At 52.5% G+C, this 22,873-nt stretch overlaps 1 protein-coding gene across 3 annotated transcripts in view; it reads right to left on the bottom strand.

The window, feature by feature from the left end:
* Positions 1 to 22,873, bottom strand: part of WWP2 (WW domain containing E3 ubiquitin protein ligase 2) — a 97,674-nt gene that overhangs the window by 50,469 nt on the left and 24,332 nt on the right. For all 3 annotated transcript variants that reach the window (XM_077831529.1, XM_077831531.1, XM_077831530.1), the window contains exons 5-7: positions 22,011 to 22,148; positions 20,773 to 20,869; positions 5,566 to 5,684 (exon numbers count right to left, since the gene is read on the bottom strand). In XM_077831529.1, coding sequence (XP_077687655.1) covers positions 5,566 to 5,684; positions 20,773 to 20,869; positions 22,011 to 22,148 — 354 coding nt within the window. The remainder of the gene's footprint in view (positions 1 to 5,565; positions 5,685 to 20,772; positions 20,870 to 22,010; positions 22,149 to 22,873) is intronic.

Genomic DNA, 22,873 nt, shown 5'->3' with positions numbered 1-22,873 from the left:
AGGGCATTAAACTACCACCACCAGGAGAAGGTGGCAAATCATGTACAAACAAACTCAGCATGTTGCGAACAAACTGAATTGATACAGCCAAGAATGTGAAGAGAAGCCTTTCAATCATTCACATACCAATGCTAGGAATCTGGGAAACAACCAAAGAGGAATTGGAAATTCTCACTGACAAGAATAAATTTAATAAAATTGGTATCGTTGAAACCTGAGGGGACAATTCATAAGACTGTAATGTTAAAGTCACTGGTTACAACTTGTTTAGGAAGCACAGAGTAGGTAAAAGGTGTGTGGAGAGATACTCTGCATTAAAGACACAATTACCGGTTTTAGAGTGACTGATAACTCAGAACCACAGGATCCTGAATGTGTATGGCTACCTACCTAACACAGCACAGAAGGGGGTAGTGGTCTGTTACAGGCCAGGGAACAAGAGGAGTTAGGTGTGTAACAGGGATCAGAAATCATAACCTGGTTCCATTCCATATGGGCAAACAGAGGCGTCTCCCAACCAGCAATATACAATCTTGGTGCTTCAAAAGAGTTGATTTCCCAAAGCTGAGGAATATTCTGAGCAAAACTGATGGGAGAAAAACTTTAGACAGAAAAATGTGAATGAAAATTGGAAGCTGTTTAAGAAGAGTTTATTAAATGGCCAAAAATCTAATTCTACAATCCAAAAAGACAACATCTTCGGCTAAAAGCCCATCCTGATTCAGAGGCAAAGCGAAGGCAGCTACTTGAAATAAAACAGAAACATATAACACATGGAAAAATGGGGAAATAGAAAGCAATCAATATAAGTTAGAAGTTATGGAGTGCAGAAAATTTATAAGGGAAGCTAAAGACATCAAGGAAAAAAATCCATGGGATAGGCCATTATTACATAGAGAGAAATCATTAATAATGATACAGAAAAGGCAGAAGTGATCAATAAATATCATTTGGAAAGAAGCAGAATGTTGTAGTCAGATGAAGTACTTTTCTACTCCATTAGTAACTAACAATGATATTAACTGGCATCTACGAAGGACAAACATTTTCAAATCAGCAGGCCTGAATAACTTGCACCCAAGAGTGCTAGAAAAGCTGGCTGAGGAGATCTCTGGCCAATATCAATATAGCACATTAAACGCATGAACTGGATAACTGAACTATCCTTCAAAAAAAAAATTGTCAATGGGGAATCATCATTGAATTGAAGTGTTACTAGTGGGGTTCAACAGTGATCAGTATTCATCCACACACTATGAAAACTTCATCAATGATCCTGAAGTAAAACCATGGCTGAAAACATTTGGGGATGACACACACATTGTTGGAGTGGTAAATAACAGAGAAGACACAGCCACCCTACAGAGTGATCTGGATTGCTTCATAACCAGGGCCCATTCAAACAAAATGTGTTTTAATACAGACAAATGCAAAGTTATGCATCTAGGAACAAGGAAAGCAGTGACTCTGAAAAGGACTGTGAGGTCATAATGGACAAGCAACTCCTCATGAACTTCTTGTGCAATGCCGGGCAAAAAGGGCGACCGCGATTCTTAGATGGATAGAAGGGAAGTAGGGTGGAAATTTTACCTTTGTATATGACATTGGTGAAACTGATACTGAAATATTGCGTGATGTCCATGTTTTAAAAAGGATACAGAAAAATCAGAAAGGGTGCAGAAAAAGGCCACAAAAACTTCGAGGGCTGGTAAAAAAAACACCTTACAGTGAGAGACTTAAAGAGCGCAATCTAACTTGATTACAGAGTGTAAGGAGAAAATACCAAGCACTCAAGAGCTCTTTAATCTAACAGGGAAAGGCAGAACAATGTCTGAAAGCCAAAGACAGACAAATTCAAACTAGAAATAAGGCACAATTTTTTTTATTTAAAAAAAAAAAAAAGTGAGGGTGATTAACTACTGGAACAAACTCCCAAAAGAAGACCTCTCTTGGTGTCTTCAGATCTAAACTGAATGCCCTTCTGGAAGATATACTTTCACCAAACACAAGTTTCTGGGCTCAATAAGGGGTAATGGAGAATTTTATGGCCTGCGATATACAGGAGTCAGATTAGGTGATCTAATGTTCCCTTCTGGCCTTAAACTCTATGTTTTTATTAATTTATACACACACACGGAAGAAAGGGGAAATTGATAGTAATGAATATAAATAAGAAGCTCAGAATTGTAGAAAATTGATATGGGAAGCCAAGGAACACACATAGAAATCTGTAGCCAGCAGGGTTAAGGACAATAAGGAGTTTTTAAAATATATTAGGAACAAAAAGAATCCTGACAATGGTATTGGTCCATTACTAAATGGAAACAGTAACATTATCAAAAATGACAGGTTTCAGAGTAGCAGCCTTGTTAGTTAGTTAGCTCACGAAAGCTTATGCTCAAATAAATTTGTTAATCTTTAAGGTGCCACAAGTACTCCTTCTTATTACCAATAATAATGAGGAAAAGGCAGAGTATTCAGAAAGTATTTGTGACAGAATATATCCCTGTATTCACACCCTAGACACTATTGTAATAATCTTTGTATAAAGTACACTTGTAAGGTATCATTTTTTAATATTCTGGTCAGCACTGTCCTGGTAAAAATGTGTGTGGCAACACTGTGTGAAGTTATGACGCCCCTGTATGGTGTTATTAGCACTTGTTCCAAACCCCATAGCCCTGCCCAAACACAAGCTGGCAAACAGGTCTGTCCTAAGCAATGGAATGTGTACGCTGCTTAATTTTCATCTAAGCAGTAAACAGAGTCATTAAGCAGGAAGGGAAACAAAGAAAGCTGGCAGGGAACATCCTTCCACATAGACCCTGACTCCCCGTGCCCAGCAGGAAATGATTTGCAAGGGGGGGACAAACTTTAAAAAGGAGGGACACCCCCCTCCCAAAGGCCACGCCCCTCTCCCACTGCCCATTGCTTTCACTGCACCTAAAGAGATAAAGGAAGCAGATGTTGGACTTTGGAGGAGGGGTCCAGACCTCAGAGTTTCGTCAGTAAACTGCTGGAGCATGTGGTGAGAAACTTCGCTCTGAATCTCATGTAGTTTGTTAAGTTAGGCATTAGTAAGCGTTTAATCTTTATATTTCTAGTAACCATTTCTGACTTTTATGCCTCATTACTTGTATTCACTTAAAAGCTCTCTCTTTGCAGTTAATAAACTTGTTTTACTGTTTTATCTAATCCAGCGTGCTTGAACTAAGTGTCTGAATAACTACTTAAGATAATACACTGGCATATTATCCCATTAAAGGAATAACAGACAAAATATTTGTATTGTCCTGGAGAGGGCTGGCCAGTACAGGACATACATTTCTTGGGGGAAATCTGAGACTGGGGTTGTGCTGGGGTCACCCAAGGTCAGTGAGAGCTACAGTGTAAGCCAAGTGTGGCTGGCAGGCTGCAATTACACAGAGCCACTCACGGTGTGGCTTGCATGCTGAAGGCTGTTTGTGAGTGGCCCAGGTGGGAACTACTTCAGCAAGGCATTTTAAGGCACCCAAGGCTGCAGGGCAGGGGTCACACAGCCCCACACTGGTCTGGCCTGTACCCTGGTATGTCACAGTATTGCTGTTCTATAGCTGGGGTGGGAAAACAAATGGTGGTGGTGGTAACACTCTTTCCATTCCACTTGCATCTCTGGTGGATGTTAAACAGAAGCTACTAAAGTCAGACATTTTTAAAATCAGCAGGTCCAGATAACTTGCATCCAAGAGTTTTAAAAGAGCTAGATGAAGTGCCCACTGAACCGTTAATGCTGGTTTTCAGTAAGTCTTGGAGCACTGGGGAAGGTCTTCCCGAAGACTGGAAGAAGGCTAACATTGTGCCATGGTAATTATAGGCCTTTCTGCCTGACATCAACCCTGGGCAAGATAATGGAGCCACTGATACAGGCCTCGATTAATACTAAACTAAAGGAGGATAATGTAATTAATGCAAATCAACATGGGTTATGGCAAATAGATCTGTCATTAAAAAATGAACTTAGTCTGACATTACAAGTTTGGTTGATAAAGGTAGAAGTGTTGATGTAATATATTTGGTTTTCTGCAAGAAATTTGATGAGGCTTTGCACGTTTTCATTAAAAAACTAGAACTATATAAAATTAACATGGCACACGTTAAGTGGATTAAAAACTGGCTAACTGATAAGTCTCAAAATGTAACTGTAAATGGGGAATCATAAATTAAATGGGTGTCCCCTCAGGGGGGATTGGTTCTTGGCCCTAGGTTATTTAATACTTTTATCAATGACCTGGAAGAAAATGTAAGCTCATCAATGATAAAGTTGCAGATGATGCAAAAATTGGAGCAATGATAAATAATGACGAGGACAAGTCACTGAGAGTGATCTAGATCACTTGGTAAACTAGGCGCAATCAAACAATATGGGTTTTTATACAGTTAAATGTAAATATGTACATCTAGGAACAAAAAACGTCAGCCACATTTACAGAATGGGTGACTCTATCCTGGGAAGCAGTGACTCTGAAAAGATTGGGGGTCATAGTGGACAATCAGCTGAACATGAACTCCTAGTGGTCAAAACAGCTAATGCAATCCTGGAATGTTTAACCAGAGGAATCTCAAGGAGTAGAAGAGAGGTTATTTTACTTCTGAATTTGGCACTGGTGTGACTGTTGCTGGAATATTGTATCCAGTTCTGGTGCCCACAATTCAAAAACAATGTTGACAAATTGGAGAGGGTTCAGAGAAGAGCCACAAGAATGATTGAAGGATGAGAACATATGCCATGTAGTGACAGACTCAAATAGCTCAGTCTAATTAGCTCAACAAAGAGAAGCATAAGGGGTGACTTGATCACAGTCCACAAGTATCTACATGGGGAAAAAATATTTAATAGTGGGCTCTTCGATCTACCAGAGAAAGATCTAACACAATCTAATGGCTGGAAGTTGAAGCTAGACAAATTCAGATTGGAAATAAGGTGTAAATTTTTAACAGTGCAAGTAATTAACTGTTGGAACAACTTACCAAAAGTCACGGTGAATTCTCCATCACTGAGAATTTTTAAATGAAGAATGGCTTTTTTTTTAAAAGATCTGCTCTGGAAGTTATTTGGGGACAGTTCTCTAGCCTGTGCTATACAAGAGGTCAGACTAGAGGATCACAATGGTCCGTTCAGACCTTGGAATCCATGGCAGAGCTGTTCCAATTACTCAGTCATGGGGCCACAATGGCAACTCACAAGGAACCCAAAGGATGCTCCTAACTGGCCCAGAATGGAACTTCTCTCTCCTTAAATATAGCAATGCGGGGAGAGCACAAGTCCCAGTACATACCGTGGGCTGTCTGTTTGGATCAAAATAGAGCATTGCAGGCTGGGACCAGTAGTCTTTGGCCACATTACACAATATTTTCATGAAATTCCAGGGCAGCCAGGGGCCACGCTGTGTGTTACCGGGAGATCACTTTGGCTCAACAAGCATCCGTACAGCTTCATCTTGCTCCACCAGCTGAGGCCCTGAGCGCTGCCTGCCAGAGCCAGTACCTGAAAAGCCAAGCATCAGCCCATCCAGTCCCATGCTTCACCTGTGCCATTCGCTGTGCTTGGACTCTTGACTTGCTGTCGGTGGCGGACCCTGGTGCTGGGACTGTGGTCTCCATTCCCTGCGTTCTGTCTGGCTGCTCCAGCTGAATTTCTGTGTGTCCTGCGGGATAATGACACATAACAGGTCAGAGACCAGGCTGGCCTCAGAAGGAAACTCCTCACTTCCTTTTGCCTGGATCTGTGCTGAAGGCCACAGACTACCCCTCCCTCCAGGTGCACCCTGCCAGCCTTCCCAGTGAGTCCCACGCCATCGTGCTCCCCAGAGCACCTACTTCATACACCTTCATACACCCTCATACTTAACTTCATACACCCTCTCTCCAGAACACCCAGCTCAGAGGCAGGCAGGCACACTGGTTCCTGACACACCTTGGCCACTCGTGCCCAAGTCCCAGCAATGGGGAGTCCAGGAGAAACAGCGTGTGGGCTTTGGTGCTGGGCAGTAGGGCTCAGAGGTCTCAGTTCCACACGCCTGTGCTCACCTTGCACTAATGGGCGTATCAATGAATAGTCCAAGTCTCTTCTGAGAGACACTTGGTTATTTGGTACTTGGGAGCCCTACCACTCCTGCATTCGAATCAGATCTGGTCCCCAAGCCAGATCTAGACACAGGACTCTCCCTGTCAGCGGCAGTCACATTTTAGAGCCAAGCTCACCTCTCCCCAGTCATGCAGCTCTCTCATGAAGTAACTCCCGAGGCTCAGTTCAGTGCACCTGTCCCTATGGGCAAAATTCCCCCCTGCTATGCCTGAGACACTGCCGTTCCCAAAGAGTGTGTGGGCACGCCCAGCCAACTTCACTCACTGAGCAGCCTCCCACTCGAGGACTCCAGCCTCCAGCCCTTGCAGCCTAAGAAAACATGGCATGTCTCACAGTAAGGCTGAGCAGAGCAATTCAGGAGAACCTTAGCACCACACACCAGCCATAGGTGAGTAGGGAAGGGCAATGGGACACGGCAGCACTGGAATCACAGTGCCAACCACTCCCCATGCAGGAGGGGGCAGGCTGGCTGGGCGCTGGGGTCCTGGAAGGCTAGTTTCAGACACACTGGTCTCAGACAGGAGTTGTTGGCCATATTGAATTTCCAGGAAACAGGCAGGCATAAGCCCACGCATGTCTAAAGGCCCCTCCCCCAGCCTTGCAGGAGGGACCATTAGACCTGGGATCCAACTAAACACAGGGGACAACTAAAGAATAACAGGGAAAGAAGTGGAGGTCACAGGTTCAGAACTAGGGATCCAGCGGGGGACACCGAGCAGAGAACCCTGGACAGTGCCCACTGCTCCTCAAAGCTGTCTAGGAAGCCAGCGGATGCCGCCCAGAGGAACTCTACTTGGATGCGTGAGACCAGGGAGGAGCAGAAATAGGCCCCCAGTCGCAGAGCACCCCCTCATCCAGCATCCTCCTCCTGGTGTTGAAGACGGCCACTTTGGCCAGGGCCAGGAGGAGGTCTCGCAACTTGGTGGGGCCATGGACAGGGTGTGAATATATGAAGAGGTCTGGGGAAAAGTGTAGCCAGAACATCAGCAGGAGGTTCTGGAGGAGCCGGAATAGAGGCTGCAACTTGGTGCATTTCAGATAAGCTTGCGCCAGGTTCTCCCTCACACCACAAAAGGGGCAGGCATCGGAGATGGGGGTGAACCGCGCCAGGCACATGCCTGAGCTCACGGCTCCATGAAGGAGCCGCCAACCAACATCCCCGGTGGGCTGTGGGACGAGGGTGGAATAGAGTCTGACCCATCAGGGTTCCTCACCCTCTACAGGTGAAAAATAGTCCCACCATTTGGCATCGGGGCGGGACACGAGGGTCAGAAAGTGAAATGTGTGGAGCACAAGCATGTAAATGTGTTCCCTTGGCATGTTTCTGAAGCGAACTGGCTGCAGGGTGTGCAGCTGGCTCAGGTTATGGAGGGGAGGGAGCTGGGGGGCTTGCGGGACAGGGGCACGATGAAAAGGTCCGGAGGGCCTGGGGTGAGTGGGGAGCACCCTCTCCCAGTGCCCACTCAAGGAAAACCCAAGAGGTGGGTGACAAGGCTACCCCCACCTCCTGGAGCACACACAGGGGGTCAGGAGGGTGGAGAGCCCCATGCTACTGACCAAGCACTTGCGGATCCATCCAGTCCCCACTGTCATAATCCAGGAGATCTCTGATTCTGGTGGTTTGTGCCAGGACCAGTCTCCGGTGCACGGAGGGGGGACTCCGCCACCTGTACATGTAGGTTGGGGTTGTGTAGCAGGTGCTCCGCGAGGAGGTCCTCCCCCTCGGTGGCCACAATGGACCTAGTCGCAAAGAACAGCTTCCAGGTCTGGAGAAGGTCCTGGTAGAAGACTGGCAGCTCAGAGAGGTCTCACAGAAGACTGCTCGAATGGAGAGAAAATAGCTGCCAGTCATATCGGAGCCCTCGGAGGCGGCAGAGGAAGGTGTGCACCAACGTGCTCCTCACCGGAGTACCTGCACTGTAAAGGAGTCTCTGCAGGGCCTGGAGGTAGAAGACATGGACCTGGCTGTGGAGGCAGACCAGGCTCTGTCCTCCCTCCTTCAGGGGAAGACTCAGGACCCCTGCAGAGACCCCGTGCAGTCCTGGCCAGAAGAACTCCAGAGCTACCCTCTGGAGCTGGGCCAGGATCTCCGGGGCCGGGCTCAGGGTTGAGCTGGTGTCAGAGCATGGACAAGACCAGGTGGTTGAGCACTAGTGCCCTCCCCACAGGGAGAGGCACCAAAGCAGTCCTGTCTCTGCAGCCGCTAACCCACCCTGGCATCCAAATCCTGCCAGTTCTCTGGCAGAGAAGGATGCATGGCGGAAAGGTAAATGCAGAGATAGAGCACTGGACCCACGCCCCACCAAGTGGCTTGAAGCACTGGTGGAGGGAGCTCATCTGCCACCTGTCCCTGACCATCGGGCCTGAGCTCTTGACTCAGCTGACCTGGGTGGAGGAGACCACCAAGCAGATGGCATGCTGACAGGCAGCCCAGCCCTGCAGCAGTGCTAAGCTGGGTTATGCCTGTGCTTTTTAGAGCATAGCTGCCCAGCGTCACACAGCTCATGTGACACACACACACACACACACACACACACTTAAAAGCCCCGGGACACCTGCCTGCAGGCCATGCATTTGGCTGAGCTGTGGGCAGGAGATGCAGTTCCTCCTGCAGCAGCTGCTGCAGGTGCAGTGACACCTGGCTTCAGGCACTCAGCCAGCATAGAGCCTGCCCCGGGGAGGCATGGGGGAGCCAGAGGCTGGGGTGACTCAGTGGGGAAGGGAATAGGGCAGGGTCTGAACAGGGATGAGAGAGGCTGCTGCTGCCCCTGCGGCCCGCCCGCCCACTACCCCCTCTCTCAGGCTGCACCAGCCATGCAGGCTCTCTCTCAGATGGGAGAGGTCTGTGCTATGGATCTGAAACCCTGCTGACAGCTGATACAGGAAAAAACAATGACCTACAAGGAAAGACTGATAAACTGCGCTTGTTTAGTCTGGAGAAGGAGGGGTGGGGAGGGGAGCTAACAGCCTTCAAGTACGGAAAAGAGTGTTGTAAAGAGGAGGGTGATAAATTGCTCTCCTGAACCACTGAGGACAGGACAAGATGCAATGGGCTTACATTGCAGCAAGGGAGATTCAGGTTGGACATCAGGAAAAACTTCCTGTCAGGATGGTTAAGCACTGGAACAAATTACCTAGGGAGGCTGCAGAATCTCTGTCATTGGAGATTTTTCAGAGCAGGTTAGACAAACACGAGCCAGGCACAGTCTAGATAATACTTAGCCCTGCCTCAGCACGGGGGCTAGAAAACCTCTCGGGGTCCTTCCAAGTCCCACATTTCTATGAGTCTAATGTGTGACTATGGAGTTCAAGACTATCCTAACATATACGCATGCGAGGGAGTGTTAAGGTAACACTGGGAACCTTCATTCTGGCTTTTCCTAACTGTTGAGGGCTTGACTTTGCAACCTTAACATTCTTCTAACTACACTGGTTTTTAATGTGACATTTATATAGGACCCCCTCTGATTTTCACACTTGTTGGGGCATTAGACACCTCAGGGCATTGCTGATGGCTTACAAAGCTTTCACCTATCAGTCTTCATCCTGAACCCAGCGCAGCTCTCTGCCCATTTTATACTACTGGGATTGTACGGCTGCCAACCACTGGTAGCTGAGAGCCTTCCACATGACATGGATTGCAACAGTGAGCACTCCACCAGCCTCCCTGAGCTCTTGGGCATTCTCCATTTCTGGAGGAAAGTCCTGCTTGGGAGAGGGGTTGTAGAGTTCAGCCACGCCCCCTGCAGTTGTTAGGGTGAAGTGGCAATGCTGTGAGGGCCACGCAAAGGGTGGAAAGGGGTTTTCAAAGAGGAAAGTTTTGCAGTGTTTCCTACAGACAGACTCTGGACTTGCCTGAGCTCAGGTTAGCTCAGCCAGGATGAAAAGCTGTTCCCATCTAATGGATGTTTGGGGCCCCTCTGTAAGAGGAGTTTGGTGGGTCTCAGGTCCTGAGAAGGCACTGCCTTGTTACTGCAAGTGGCCCTCCCCCCAGGATGGGCCATGCTGCAGGGCAGTGCGCACATGAAGCTTACCCTGCTCTGGCTCTGTAAATACACGCCAGGCTTCATTCTCTAGGGCTGCCAGCGGATGTTTCACTCACAGTAAAACCACTCATTTAAGATCAAGTTAGGGGCATATGCAAATTATTTGTAAATATGCAAATTATCTTATTTTACATAACTTTCATAAAACCCATTACACTTGGCAGCTATGTTTGGGGGCAGCAGTTAATTTTCAGGCTGATCCATGTCTACCCAAAGGTTATTTGAAGCCCCTAGCCCTCAACCCCAAGTTAGCACCAACATTAACATTGACTGGAGGAAATGGGGGGGCTCTTACACATGGCTGGTCAACTCCCAGGCACAGAGTCCTTCCCTCTGCTCTCAGCACAGACCCCTGAAGAATAGCCTGTCTTCTTTATTCCACACAAATCAAGGGGTTAAAATCTCATGCACAAGCAAAGAGGCCATGCACACCAGGAGGGCCGGCAGGAGCCAGAGCCTTGGGAATACTTCCATACAGCCTGCTCCTTCCAGAACTCACAGGATCACCCCACTCCTTAGCAGAGGGCTGTGATACACCTAAGCCATCAACCTCTGCCTTCTAGCCAACACTCCCCTCCTCATGAATTAACATGCATTTGCAGCATCATTTCAGTGAGGTGTACAGAGCTGGAGATCTGGAGAAGAGGCCTGTCGACAGAGCAGGGCACACTAGCTGCCCTTGAATCTAGGCACACCCCTTGACTGAGACCAGGACAGTGGCACGAGGGCTGAAGGTCAGGAGATCGCAGGGACAGGGCAGCAGAGCTAAGGAGGAAGCCAGTCTCTCAGTGGAACAATGCCTCTGCTGGCCAGCCAAGAAATGGGTGTGCCACAAAGCCACAGATCTGTCTCCAACTCTGCCCAGGCTCCTGCGTGAGCAAGGGACTGGAGTCAGGTCTCGCAGGTTCTATTACTGTCTCCACTCCTAGCTTGCTGTGTGACCTCGGGCAAGTCCTGTCTACACTACAACTTGCAACAGGGATCTGGTCACAGGCACGCACACACACACAGAGTTCCTGGTTCACTTTGTGTCTACAGTGCAGCTCTCCTGCCATCACATCCGCTATGCTGCCTGACCCCTTGGGTGTCACTGCATTCTGAGCACATCCCTCAGCAGGACAGTGGCCAGGGCACACAATGCAGAGTGCCCAGGACCAAGGGGCCCAATCCCACGGGGGCCTTTGGGTGCTACCATAATAGAAATAGAACACTAATCAATGTACACGGAGCAGCAGCAGGATGCAGAGCTATGTACCCTGGGCTCTCTGGCTGCACAGAGCGGGGAGGAAGGGGGAACCAGCCAAAGCAGTTACACAAACATGATTAGGGAATCCGGTCTGTACTGACCTGGCTACGGGGGGAGAGACCCATGTGCCAGCTGAGGCCTCCAGCAGGAGCAAAACACTGGCAGCTGCCATGTTTCCTAAGCAAGCTTTAACCCTGGGCTGCACTGACACAATCCAAGTTTCGAGCCAGCTCTGCTGGCAACTGGTGGCAAACTGGGTCCCCAATTCTAGATGCATGGTCCCTTCACTGCTCTGTGCCCCAGCAGAGCACGGAGACCCTCAGGAAAAGGAACCGCTTCACCCTTGCTGGATGAAGACCATGTCTGAGCAGGGTGGGGCAGAGCTCAGGGCCGGCTGGTAGGGGAGTTGGATCACAGCCACCAAAAAACAGAGCCCTTTCTGGGGCAAGGAGCAGCCTGGAAGGCTCTGGTGGCTGCAGAAGATACGTCTGTTTAAGGCTGGGGAGTGAGGAGAGGGAAACGGGAATCACTGACTCATGGAAATAACCTGGCATTCAGATGATGTTCCAAGTGGGCTTTTTACACTAGCTCTGTAAATGAGGGCAGGGAGAACCCCTCAGGCAGAGAACAGCCAGGACTCTCCCCCACCTGGCTCGAGCAGCTCAGGACCATAGGGCAGAGCACTGCTCCCAAATGAGCCCTGCTGAAGCAGCCCCTTCTGCAGGGAGAGGGGGGGAGCACCGAGAGGAAAGAGTCCAGACAAGCTATCACCTTAAAAGGGCAAAACCCTCCCGCTGCCCTGCAGTTCAGGACTCTGCCCAGAGCTGGGATCGGGGAGGAAAAGGCAGCTTGGCAGCCACAGGGCCACAACATCTATTGTGCCCCACACGAGCGCTGACAAGCCCACAATTGCTTCCAGTTGCTCAGTTCTTGCTCCCCGTAGGGAGCAGCCGAGCGTGACCCTGGGACAGGGAGGGAACGTGGGCAATAGCAGAAGCTGATTGCTACAGAGAAATCAGCCACTGACAAGAGCAGCTGGCTCTGTTCAGCAGCCGGATGGGTCGGCATGCGAGCAGGAGCAGCTAGGCCTGTTTCTGTCTAGTCACAATTCCTCCCATGGGGCAGCCCTGGAGAAACAGCCTTGGCTCTGGCCACAGTTCTCATTATAACCCTCCCAACGCACACATACCCCGTTAAACCGCTCAAGTCCAAACCCTGGTTGAGGCAAGGCCTGAGCTCAGGGCCTGGGCTCTGCTGCAGTGAGGGCCAGTTGTAAAGGGCTAAAGACCAAACCCACTGCACTCAACACACTGTGGGGAGATCTCTGGCCCCAAGAGGAACATTCTCCCTGCTCCCTCCAGGCGAGTCAATGCCTCTCCCCGCAGTCTCTTGGAAAGGAGCTTCCCTTCTGAAGCCAGGTGGCAGTGAGGACAAGGGACATGGTCTACCCAAAGCTAACGGCGAAGCCTGTGCTGACAGCCCAGCTACCAGGTGCTCCAGCTGGGGGAAGGGAGGTGGCGGTGCCCCCCACCCAGGCTGGACCCCATCGGAGCAGGCAGCTTCAGGCACATGCTGGGCCCTTCTCAATACAGACAAGCTAGAAGCAGCCCAGAGAGATTTTAGAAACCAAAACAGGATGTTTCTAGGCTGCCAGAAGGCCACACAGGGTTACCAGGCCCGAATTAGCCAGCCTGCCAGCCCAGCCCTCCTACGAGCGCTCCCGCATGGGCACAGTCTTTTAATAGAGGCCTGGAAACAAACAGAGCATGGCCACGTGGTGAAGACGCAGCTGGGAACCAAAACTTAAAATAGGAGCAGGAAAAAGCAAGGCAGAGCTCGATGGGAATGGACTCTCGGAGCCTTGCCAGCACCCAGGGGAGGAGAGCCAAAGCTGGGCTGAATCAGGAATGCATTCAGACACCCTGTCTCATGAGGAGCTGCGGGAGGCTCTCGCCCCCTTCTGTGCAAACCCAAGTCGACCAGAGCTCAGGAGAGCAGGGGCAGTAGACTCAGCCAAAACAGAATACTGCCAGCCCCCAGACAGAGCCCCGGCCTTCGCCCGCTCTGCAAGGGCAGCGGCAGGCCCAGAGGAGGACTCAGTCCCTGAGCTTGTGTCTAGGCCCCTCTATTAAACCCACTCAGTGGGTTCCATCTCCTCCAAGCACATGGTCATTTCACCCCCTCTGAATGTGGTCACAAACCCATGGCCCCAGCACCGGGACTGCAGGGTGACCTACTAAAGCCCAACACAGGAGACCTCGTGCGGTAAGAGGGTGCAGCTGAATGGGAGAAGGCAGAATGAGCCCCGGGCATGAGGCACGTGAGACCAGGACGGCTTGAGTGAGCTGGTGTCCGGGCAGCTCTGGAGAACATGCTATGGGGGCCCCCAGAGCCATTAGCCACGAGGTGAAATGCACAGCTGAGAAATTCCTCTGGTCTCCGTGAAAGCGCGGGGGAGGATGTGACAGAGGCAGAGGCTTCCCCATCTGTTTGTAGGACAGAGAGAAGCACATTGCATGTAGCAGCATCACGAAGTGAGGAGAAGGGAAACCGCCTCCCCCATCCTGAGAGGACTGGGAAAGGATGCCGGGTGCACAGGCTCTCCAGCCTCCCTCGCACGGACCCTCACACTGAGGGCGGCACCGGGCAGAGCGTGCATGGATGGAGCAGCAGGGCCAGAGACATTAAGTGCTGCAAACGCACCAACCTCCTCCACACTAGATTTCTACGGCCCCTTCCCCCACCACCCCCAATACAGGGGTTCCCCTGCCCTGGGATTGGCGCTATGGGGAGCCTGCGCACAGCCTGTTCCCTGGCTCCAGCACCACATTCATCGTATCTGCTCAGAGCCAGCTTAATCGGCATGGCGCTGAGGATAGCAGCTGGAGCTGAACCGCTGCCCACCCGAGGGCTCCCACCAGTGCTAGCAGGGGACAGCCAGTTGGTGGTGTAGACAAGGCTGCTATTAGACTTGCCACTCGTCCTCCCAAGCGGCCATGCCCAGAAACCGCCTCCGCAGCCCTTTGCAAATTGCTCTAAACCTCCAGCTCTCAGGTTAGCCCAAGTCTCAGCTGTTGGAACAAACGAAGGCAAAATGTCCTGGCCTCGGAAGGTTTCACAGCTTGCAGAATTGCTCCCAGCCCAGCCAGGGCCGCAGGAGAGCACTGCTCACAAGCCAGATCAGCAGGCTGGCCCAGCGATGCAGGTTTGAGGCTGTCAGCACACTCCCAGCCCAGAAGCCACATGAGGTTGTGTGGTGGCAGGATCTGGAGGAGAGTCTAAGGTTCGTTAGGCTGGCCTTTTCCCTAGATTTGCTAGTGGCCCCTGATAGGGCTCCCAGCCTGCCCTTTGGAGACCCTTCCACAGCCTTGCAAAGCTCACATGCAGCAAGCCTTCCTGACACTCACCTCACCTCCACCCGACTTCTCCTGACCGCCCCGCCTCACACCAGCCTCCCCACTGCAGAGCCACGCACACCTTTCACACCTCTCTCCTCCAGCCCCTGACCATCCTCAGTGCTCTTCTCGCAACTCCCTCCAGTCACTGCCGTCTGTCTGAACGGGAGATGCTCAGCCTTGACTGCTATACCCTGCTGCTGCTGCCCATAGCCTATCGTCCCCCTGCTCCAGGACCTCAGCCTCGAGCTCAAAGCTCTGCTGGGCATTTCTGCTATCATATCCCACTGCGAAGTCCTGATCTGTAAGGTGCTGGGGCCATGAGTTCTGTGTAGAACTCAGCCCAAGGGAGGCTAGACAACATTTAAGGGCGAGTGACCAGTGGCTTTGACTCTAGATTACCTGAGCAATAAACGGCCTCACAAGAAGATTCTTGCCCATCACTAATCAGAGAGCAAGACGTCAGCCCTTGTAAAGCAGGTATAGCAAAACCTGCGCCTAGCTTGCAGAAGCCCTTCAGAGCACCAGAACTCGTGACATGTCCACGACCAGATTACGTCACGTACCATCTCGCAATCTGCAGCCTCCTGCCCCTGCAATACGCCAAGCAGCAACAGGACGGACTCTCCCACCCCACCTCTGCCCCTCGCTCACAGCACACAAGGTTTGTAGCCGCTCCCCCACACCCAGGACACCAGCTTTCCGAGCCAGCGCAAATGACTGGCTCTTTATTCTCTCTTCACACAGTTAACTGTGGAATTTTACATCCTATCCCCAAGTTTACCAGCAAATCTCAGGACACCATTTGTGCTGGGGAAGAAAAGGAAGCCCTGACCAAGCAGTTTCCCTTGAGAAGACAGGGCAGAAATTGTTGAGGAGCAAAGACTAACCCTTTTATTCCCATCCCATCTTTAAGGGAGGCCTCCAGCCCATGGAAAGAACACTCAACACATAAACAGAGCCTTTCCCACTGTGGACTCCCAGCCTGCTCTCACACGCACACAGGAATCACTCTCCGCCATGGAAAGGCAGCCATCTCTGAGGTGGAACACACCAGGCAGCAATACTGAACAAAAAGGTGGGGAGAGAAATAAAAACAGCCCAGAAGTCGCTGCCGGGGTGCTGGGTGAAGTCGGGGCACTGGCACGTTCACCACTGCAGAGAGGACGCTTTACCTGGTGTGGCTGGAGCCAACAGTTCTCTGCCCAGGGATCAGGCCCTGTGTCCTAGCTGTTGTAGAGGAGAGAGTGGCCAACCTGGAGGTTCACATTTGTTCTCCATAGCCCTAGGGCGGCTGTTCTGGAGGGCTGGTGAGCCCTGGGGCATGGTGCCCTGGGCCACTGACTCTCCAGGCAGCTTGCCTGTGCTCACCTGAGTGCCCTTCTCAAAGGCTGCAAGCAGGAGATGTCGCCACATCTGTGGACATCCAAGCTCAGCAGGCTTGAAGTACGCTGGCTTGCGTGAAGCTGTTTGCACTCCAGAATCTGGCTCAGGCTCCCAGGGAGGCCAGGCCCCTGACATCTCAGCAGCGTTCAACTTATTGCTGCTCACTGCCCCCGCCAGACAGACGCAAATGGTCTCCTTGCCCAGACGGGAGCCAGTAGCCTCCAGCACCATCCGGGGTGGGTACAGCCGGCTCTCCCACAGGCAGCTATGTGGCACCTTTGCCATTTCTGCTCGTCCTACTCTGTTGATCAGAGTCTCTCCCCGCACCTGCCACAGGGCAAAGCCCAGTGATCAGGGTGTCAGGTTTGGCCAGAAACAGTCAGATCTATGCGAGGTTAAGAGCTCCTGAGCCAGGTGGATAAGCTCCAGCAGAGCTGCTCTCAGCTTTATCACTGCCCTTCTGCCCCTTTCCAGGGTCTCCTGCCTCTCGCAGCTCATCTCCCTGTGACTCAGGGGCCACTCTAAATCTGTGGGGGTCATAGGGATATTTCAGATCCCAGGGCTTTTCAGGGGCTCCCTGTGGGTCCAGCCAACTCCTGGCCATACTGGGTCAGACCAGTGGTCCATCTAGCCCAGTATCCTGTCTTCTGACAGTGGCCAGTGCCAGGTGCCCCACAGGGAATGAACAGAACAGGTAACCATCGAGTGATCCGTCCCGTCATCCAATCCCAGCATCCAGCAGTCAGAGGTTTAGAGATACCTAGAGCATGGGGTTGTGTCCCTGACCATCTGGGCTAATAGCCATTGATGGACCAATCCTCTATGAACATAGCTAATTCCTTTTGAACCCCATTATAGTTTTGTCCTTCACAAAATCCCCTGGCAATGAGTTCCACAGGTTGTCCATGCGCTGTGTGAAGAAGTACTTCCTTTTGTTTGTTTTAAACCTGCTGCCTGTTAATTTATTGGGTGACCTCTGGTTCATGTGTAAGAGGTAAATAATACTTTGCCATTAACTTTCTCCACACCAGTCATAATTTTATAGACCTCTGTCATATCCCCCATTGGTCGTCTCTTTCCAAGATGAAGAGCACCAGACTTTATAATCTCTCCTCATGCAGAAGCTGGTCCATACCCCTACTCATTTCTGTTGCCCTTCTCTGTCCTTTTTCCAATTTTAAGACATGTTTCTAGACGGCGCGACCAGCACTGCACGTACTAGTCAAGATGTGGGAGTACCAGGGATTTATCTAGCGGCATTATGATATTGTCTGCCTTAGCCCCTTCCTGATGGCTCATACCATTCTGTTAGGGTTTTGACTGGCACTGCACAGGGAGCAGATGTGCTCAGAGAACTACCCCCGGTGACCCCAAGAGCTCTTTCTACACTGACAGCGTGGGCAGCGAGGTTCCACGTGAGAACCCAAAGGCATTCTCCCGCTCCCCTCTGGGGCCGCACAGCAGTGGTTGTAGGGCCACTTGGCCTGCTCCTCTCTGGGCCCATTGCAGAGTGTTTCCTTTCCCCTCAAAAGAGAGCTAGGCTGGGGGTTGGCCTGCGACAGCCAGAGCAGTTTCCCTCAGCTGGAGTGATGTGTGTGTGGAGGGAGCCTGGCATTTCCCTTTGAATCCAGCAGCGTGTGTAACTGGATAAACCCATGCAAGCCCAGCTTGCAGGGGCTCCCTCCGAACAGCTCCTGAGGCTTGGACAGCCCCAGCCGCTGCCTTGATTAAAGCGGCAGCAGGCTCCTGTGCCGGGGGGGAAGCAGGCTGCCCACACTGGGTGCGGCCTGCGTGGGAGCCAGTCAGAATATGCAGGGAGGGCAAGAGAGGCAAAGCGACCAGGGCAGAAGGCGGGAAAGCAGCTACTCATTTCCTTTGGAAGTGTACTGCTACGGCACTGGGCCATCCTCTCCCTGGCTTGGGGCCACATCCTGGCCTTCTGGAGCTGCATTAAGTGGGGAGAAGCTGCTCACTTTGGAGCTGTGGTTACTGGGAGATGTGTCACACTGTCAACATGGGGTTGGATTTAACATCTATGTAGATTTGTAGCTGATGGCTGGCAGCCAGCAGCTCCTACAGATGTTCTGCTTACAGGCCTGCGTCTTCAAAAAAAGAGAATCCCAGCACTTCCCACCAGGGCAGCTGAGACATTAGGGTGGTGCTGCTCTGTCCACATGGGCCATCCTGCACATGGAAGTGCATGGCTTCTGAAAGGAATTATGGTGGTGCTGGGCTCTTTGCTCCTTCAGGGCAGGCTCCTCTCTTCCTTCTCCATGTGCTGAGTACATATGGGCTCCAAGGAGTGGTGAGGAGGGTGTTCACACCTCTGCCATTGCCCCTTCCCATGAAGGTGGAGCAATTCCAGAGTCCTGCCTGGAGAGAAAGCTTTAGGGGCTGGGCTCCATATCCAGGGACACAAGGCTGGAGGCTAAGGTGCTGATCATGGTCTTCAGTTTGATGCTCTTCTGTCAGGGCTGCAGGCCACTCAACTCTGGATGGCCAGGCCTCAGACCTGAGTTGGCTGTGTGTTTAGCACCCTGGCGTGGGTGGTCCATCCCGGTTAGTAGGGGGCAGTGCCGCCTTAAGGTGAGTCTAGAGCTGGGAAGTGAGTCTGGTGGCTGCATGTGCCTGCCTAGTGCTGAATTCCATTAGCTGCGTGTACACGATTCTCCTCTTCCTGTCTGCGTGGCCTGCCCAGCATGTAGATAGGAGACCTCCAAAGGTGCTGAAGTGGTATGAGCAATTCAGCCAGCAGGATTGGGGGCGGGGGAAGGCTGTGCTGCTGGCTTTGCCCTCTGTTCTCATTAGAGATCCCTCGTGCAAGCTGGGGTATTTACTGCCCAAATTCCAGCTTGGATAACTGAGTTCTGCCTCCCTACAATTCAGTCTCAGCTAGATGCAGGGCTGGTTAGTGCTGATGGCACTGGACCATGCTGCGCAACACAAGACACTGGCCGCTGGCTACAGGCTGGGGTGTGGCTAAGCCGAGCCCACTCCTGGGCTATGGGTGTTACTGCTGCTCCAGACAAGGAAACCTTGTCGGCCAAGGGGAGGACTCAGACTGTGCCGCTTTGGGGCTGGGTGAAGCTGTCCCATCGAGTTACACTGCAGCAGGGGATGTGGCTGGGCTGAACAGCAGGCTGGGATGAAGGGGCCTCCAAGAGAAGACACTGCTCAGGAGCGGGTTTGGAAGGAGGGGGAGATGATGGGGGGTTGGCCAGGAGCTCGGTGTAGTTCCCATGGGGTCAAACTGACTTGGAGGATCGTCTGGGGGTATAAAGGGCTAGTAAGTGGCCCAAGCATTAGAAGCAAAGCAACAGAGAGATGAGACGAGACAGAGAACATCAAGCTGGTCCTTGACCTGCCCCTGGCAGCTGTGTCCACTGGCCAGCAGGGGAGGAGCTGAGCACGGGGAGCCTCCTGCCCCTCCTGAGCCAGGGAAATGGAGACATTGCACAAGGATGCAGCTAGCTTCTTCTCAGCAGAGCTCAGGGGCTGATGCTCCCCCTCTGGATCTCTAGACTGTGTGAAGAGGCATCCATCCTACTGCGTGGAACCAAACACTACACACAGCCTCCGAGACAAACACGGGCAGCTACCTATGGGGGTCTGACCAGATCTGCTAGAGGGGACTAAAGGAGCAGGCCCCTTCCACAGCGTCTCTTCGCCTGCCAGCAGAACGCTCCCTCACTGCTCTGCGTCCCCTCTGCCAAAGCTGCACCGGTGCCAGCACGTCAACATGCCCCAGACCGGCCTCGGGGCACGGTGTGAGTGAGAGGAGAGCAGGGCGGCTTCACCTCAGCACCCCCAGCAGCCTGGCAGGGCCTTGCCACCGGCGTACAAGAAAAAAAAGGCTTCTTGGGCAGCAACAATAAAACAATTTGTCTGGAAGCTGAGCGCCGAGGCCAGAGCAGGATAGCAAGGCATTGCCAGCACGGGTGATGGCAACTGGAGCCCTTTTCCGACTCCGGGCAGGAATAAACCTGCCCGAGCCGCCCTCAGCTGCAGCCTTCTGCAATTCCTGTGGAAGCACCCCAAGGCCCGTGGGGCACTGGGACCCCACTGTGCTGGGTGCTGTACAAACATAGGAAAGACAAACTGGTGCCTAGAGGGCTAACACTCGAACAGACCCAGGCTGGACCAAGGGGAGGAGTGTACATGGGGAGGAATTGCACAGCGTGTCAGAGGCAGGTTCCTTCCTGGCTACAGCCTCCTGGGAGGCAGGTTACAGTAAGCCCATTTCTCCTCTTCCAGGAAGCCGTCCCAGTCAGGCAGACTCCTAGCCTCCACTCCCCACGACCACCCCCTGTCTGCCTCATCCCTACCAGGCAGCTCTCCCAGCCAGCCTTGCCAGGGCATCTCTGCACTCTCCTGCCACCACCCCTCAGCTGGCCCTGCCAGGGCTACCCCTCCCTTCCTCACACATCCTGTATGCTCTTTGGTGAGCTCACTGAATGGTCTCCTTTGTAAGCTCCTGCTGAGCCTCACTTCTCAGCCTCCTGCACAGACTCCGAGAACCAGCCCCTCCTGCTACCATCAATGGATCAACAGGTGTCGTCAGTGAGGGGCCCTTACCTGGATCTACCGCCAAAGCAGTTTGTGCTGGGGGGCTGGTGTCTGCTCTCTGTAGCTGGAGCCACACTGCTGGGATCCCTCCCAGGCAACTGGGATCCTGGACAATAAACAAGCAGGAAAAGGAGCAAGGAGTGTGAGACAGGCTAAGAGACACGTGGGCTGCTGGTGATTCCCGTGCTGGCTGCCCCCTGAAGAGGGAATCTGGAGAGAGAACAGCCCAACACACTGAGATGCAGGGGACGCCCGCCCTCATGCTGCAAATACACTGTGTCAGATGCATTTCCAGGGTGTCAAGGCCCCAGTCCTGGGGAAAGCACCTACTGGCAGGTGTTCCCATGAAATCCCGGGGGCCTCCGCACAGGGCCTTCCAGGGGATTTGGAAGAGTGATGGTCTAGGGGATGGGGGCTAGTAGCAGCAGAGTTAGGCCACTTTCCACAGCGCTGCTCTGCTAATGCCCCTTTGCCCCAGGCCTGGCTCCTCAGCCCTGGGCTCCCTGCACACCGCTCTGCCAAAGTCCCTCGTCCTTCACCTGCAGCCCCCACTTCTCCAGGCTTTCAGCAGCTGAAGCTCTCAGGCCACCCCGTGCGATAGTTTCATCTCATTCCACCTGTATCACGCCATGGCTCGGAACCCAGCACAGGTAGCCAGTAAATGCATCAGCCCAGGGAAAATCCTGCAGAGCAAGGAAGCCCTGCTCATGTCACGCCCTCAGACGTCACAGGTCCTAACATCCCTGCCCCAGGCAGGGAGGGGGCTGAATGAGATGCCCTGATATCGAATGCACTCACCCATTCCTGAACTCCTCACTCTGCTCCTCCCACCACAGGGAGCCCTGACTGGCCATGCCCACAGCAACATGTTTGCAACCTCCTGAGGCCCAGGAGAGATGGGAGAGGGGATGCAGAGCACCCACAAAACAGCTGCACCCTTTGCTTCCCTGCGGGAGGAGAAGACCTTTTCCTGCAGATTCCACAGCTCCCCTCCCGGGCAGAGGCACATCCACAAGCCCTTGGGATAATCCGTCAGGTGAGGGTGAGCCAGTCCTTTGGGCAGACTGCATGGCACTCTAACAGGCTGAACTGGGAGCCTTACCTGGGAGAGGAGGTGGCTCCTAACTCTCAGATGTTTGTTCACAAGTCCTTACAGCTGTGATCTCAGCCCTTCTCCTCCCCACCCCCAGCACTCACCACCTCAGGCTCAGAGCAGCGGCCTGCACGTGGAGATGGGCGGCACTCACCCTCTGTCACGGCACTGCCATTAGGCAGGCTTCCCAGATCAACAGTCGGCCCATCCAGGAAAATCGTCAGCTCTCCGCCTGAGACAACGCTGCCTTTGTTCTCCGTCTGCAGGTTCAGGGTCAGCTGCGTGTTCTCCACTGGGGAGATGGAGAGACAGGGAGAAAGAGACAAGCCACAGTCACCACTAGCTGAAAAGTTTCACCTAATTCTAGGTTCCTCCCCTCCCCTGCCACAGGGGTTTAGGCTCTCTCCATATGGCATGAGGAGGAAAAGATGAATTCCTCGGCTTCCAGCAGGGCCAGGAGCTGCCGTGACACTGGCTGGCTCTGGTCCGGTACCCACATACACCACACCAGTGCCCCAGCAACACTGAGCCAACCAAGCTGGACCCTCAGCTCCCACCAAGGGCTGTCCCCAGCCCACGGGCCATGGCCTCTTCCTTCCCACACAAGAAGAGGCAGGGCCATTCCCGCAGCACTGTCCAAGCAGAGCCATTACCTCCCGATGATTAAGGGGCCAGAGCCAGTACATGTCCCATTGTGAGTAGGCCACACTGTACCAACACAGGGCAGATTAGCCAGATGGGGTCCCAATGGCTTTCAGGACAGAAGACAGGATCTCAGGGGTGTGGGAGACGGTGGAAGCGGAGAGCAGGGCTCCAGCTGTTAAGCTGCTTGTAATCATAACTCATTCCGACAGCAAAGGCCCGGCACCTCAGGGAAGAGAGCGGCCAAGGGTGGTTGGGAACATGGAATGAACCGATGGCTGCTCGCATCAGGTCGCTAGGGTGCTAGAATGGCCCTCATGTGCCTGGCCAATTGCAGCTCTGGGAGCATTTGAGAGAACCCCTCGCGGTCACTTT

The sequence above is a fragment of the Eretmochelys imbricata genome, chromosome 12 (genome assembly GCF_965152235.1).
Source record: "Eretmochelys imbricata isolate rEreImb1 chromosome 12, rEreImb1.hap1, whole genome shotgun sequence".
Taxonomy (NCBI): Eukaryota; Metazoa; Chordata; order Testudines; family Cheloniidae; genus Eretmochelys; species Eretmochelys imbricata.
Note: the sequence above shows the minus strand (reverse complement) of the source record. Positions and strands in the feature narration are given on the sequence as shown.